We start from the raw sequence: 3,118 nt of genomic DNA, 5'->3' as shown, positions 1-3,118 counted from the left end.
CACATTTTTTTTCAAAACCTGTACAAGACCCTATGTAATGATAATAGGGGAGCAATACATGCAACCTCAGCATGATCTCCACTATTTCTTTAGCATGTAAGGGTCATTCAACATGATTTTTTCAATTTTTCGTATGGTCTACTATTGTACTTTCTACTTGTAAATAAAATAGACTAGAATCAAGGATCAAATCAAGCTATTAGCTAAAATAGAAAGAAGGAAATACATTATCTGTATCTAAGTTCAAAGTATATAGAATAAATATTGTTCAAATAAGTAGAGAGTCTAGAGAAGACAGACGTGGCCATTGATGCCATTCATAAGGAAAAAATTTGAAGTATTGTGTTGGCCTACATCCTGTGAAATTATAGACAAGTTGTGCAACATCCATCTCAAAGTTATAAGAAATAATCTTACCAAGAAAACTCAAATAAAACATGTGTGGAACAGTAGGATGAATCGCGATGCTCGTCATCTCAAACCAATTATAGCCCTCAAGTCCAAAATCCTCCGGGCATTGTAGAACAGTGTTGGCTACATTTCCAACATACTTCTTAACCCATACTACATCTCGACTATGAATATTGCTCGCAAGGTACCACACAATGATGGTTGCACAAATCTAATATTCAATGCAAAATACAATGCCTAATCCAAGATGACAACAACCTTTTCCGGTCTCCATATCATCAGGCAATTTCAAAGCCCAGAAACACTTGTGGATACTATCATAAACAGTGATTTGTAGTCAATCATCAAGCGAACAGAATACTCCATCGATGACACTAGCTGATGGTGATTTCATATACGTAGAATGTAACAGTCTTAGAGGTACATCAAGAATTATCTTATTTGCAGTCCACACATTAGTTTCAGAAGAGAGTTAAACTAATGCAACTATTTATATGGAAGAAAGTATTTCTCACTACGTGAAAGAGCCATTTATTTGTTTCATTTCGTGTGTGTAAGCACATATATGATCTATCTAATTCTATTTTGTACTAACAATGCCGCAAATCAAACAAGTTAGGATTGACTATATGAATGCTCACTGACCACGTCACTCCATTTAAATCATCTCATCCTAATTTTACGTGAAATGTATTACAAGTTCTGTATATCTTTTAAAGGATTAAACCTATAGTTAAAAGTACTAATGTCTACACATATATATTCTCTACTAATATGCATTTTTTTCTTCCATTATGCCCTAGCTTTACTAAGTCTGTATGGATCCCCAGATTGTAGTTCTTTGAGAAATCTTTCTTCCATGCAATTTTTTAAGTTTACCTCGTATCTTTCAACACCTTCTCTTACGTACAAACGAACAGGTTCACTTAGAGCTTGATGCATGACATAAATCAAACCATCTAAAGCGACCATCCCTCAATTTATTCCCAATCTGTTACTTGAACCTTCTTCTGATCTTGTATGATCACACAATATCCATCTTGGCATTCTCATCTCTATGGCATTCATCTTATGAATGCGATGACATTTTAACTCTGCAATCTCACCTAATTGTCACTCTTGACTAAACTTGTAATGCATATATTTCTTTATGACTTTACACGATTCTCTAATGGGACAACAATTAAATGCTTTGATAATAAAAAGGGAAAGACTCTGTTTTGGGGACCCCTCCAAAGTTTTGAATTCCTAAGTTCAAAGTATATAGAATAAATATTATTCAAACAAGAACAAATAGAGTCTACAGAAGACGACGTGGCCATTGATACCATTCAAAAGGAAACAATTTGTAGCGCTTCATCGTTGGACCTCCTGAAAAAATATTGACAAGTTGTGCAACATCCTTCTCAAAGTCATAAGAAATAATATTACGCTGAAAACCCAAATAAAATATGTGTGGAACAGTAGGATGAATCACCATGTTATTCAACTCAATGTGAGGATAGCCCTCAACTCCAAAATCCTCCGGACATTGTAGAACAATGCTTCTTACATTTCCAACATACTTCTTAACCCATACTGCATCTCGATTACGAATATTGCTAGCAAGGTACCACACAATGACGGTTCCCTTAAATATAATATTCAATGCAAAATACAATCCACCAGCTGATGATCCAAGATAACCACAACCTATTCCTCTCTCCATATCTTCAGGCAATTTCAAATCCCAGAAAGACTTGTGGATACTATCATAAACAGTTATCTGTAATGAATCATCATACCAATAGAATACTCCATCGATGACACTAGCCGATGGTGACTTCATAAACGTACAAGGAAACAGTCTTATAGGTACCTCAAGAGTAATCTTATTTGCAGTCCACACATTAGTTTCAGAAGAGAAACTTTCAATGGTTACAGCAAACTGTAAATTAGAGGGATTCAGAGGTATTGCATACCGAACTATAGTGAAGGAGATAATATCATCTTTATTATCAGGGTTATCTACCTTACAAATAAATCCAACAGGTGGTGGATTATTGTCGTCGTCCTCCATGCAGATTTGAGTTTTTGGGAGAACCAAAAATTGGCTTGTGGCGGGATTATAAACATAGTAATGAACCTTTTTCACATTGCAAAGAAGAAAACCATTGGATGCTGCAACAAGACGTGCCTTGCGATGAAAAAGATTGTGATCTAATGACCCAACGAAAGTGCCTGAATGATCCTTTGTTGAAGACGACGACAAGAAGAAGCGTAACTCACGCTGAATCTCTGAATGTTGACAAAAGAAACCAACTAGATATGGTTTTTGGATCCATCGTCTGCAACGGCAATCAGCAATGTACTTTTCCCAACACTTGGATACACATTTAAACTTTGCCAGACATTTTGAAGGCAAAAAATCCAATATTTTTATCATAATATCTTCACAAATCTCCTCCTTTGCATACTTTCTCATATGAGACACACCATTCATACTCGCAAATTCACAGACGATAATCGCTTTCAATGCAGAATCGTTACAGAGATGTGAAGGAAAATATTTTATTAATAAACTCTTGTATTTCTTAAATATATTTTTGTGTATTACTGTATATAGAAAACTAACTAGTAACATCGCTATATTTATAGTAGTAAAACCAAATTAAACTAGGACTAGAAACCACTTTAACTAACAAATCCAAATTAAAAATAAATAAGT

At 34.8% G+C, this 3,118-nt stretch overlaps 1 protein-coding gene across 1 annotated transcript; it reads right to left on the bottom strand.

Moving 5' to 3' along the window:
• Positions 1–1,711: 1,711 nt before the first annotated feature.
• LOC107061675 (F-box protein At5g03970-like) lies at positions 1,712–2,893 on the bottom strand. The gene has a single exon (XM_015311349.1). The coding sequence runs from the start codon at positions 2,891–2,893 to the stop codon at positions 1,712–1,714; it is 1,182 nt and encodes a 393-aa protein (XP_015166835.1).
• Between the last annotated feature and the right edge of the window lie 225 nt (positions 2,894–3,118).

Source organism: Solanum tuberosum, unplaced genomic scaffold, assembly GCF_000226075.1.
Source record: "Solanum tuberosum cultivar DM 1-3 516 R44 unplaced genomic scaffold, SolTub_3.0 scf00155, whole genome shotgun sequence".
In the NCBI taxonomy this organism is placed as follows: domain Eukaryota; kingdom Viridiplantae; phylum Streptophyta; class Magnoliopsida; order Solanales; family Solanaceae; genus Solanum; species Solanum tuberosum.
Note: the sequence above shows the minus strand (reverse complement) of the source record. Positions and strands in the feature narration are given on the sequence as shown.

Coding starts and splice junctions, on each gene's coding strand:
- LOC107061675 (XM_015311349.1), bottom strand. CDS start 2,893: ATGAATGGTGTGTCTCATATGAGAAAGTATGCAAAGGAGGAGATTTGT.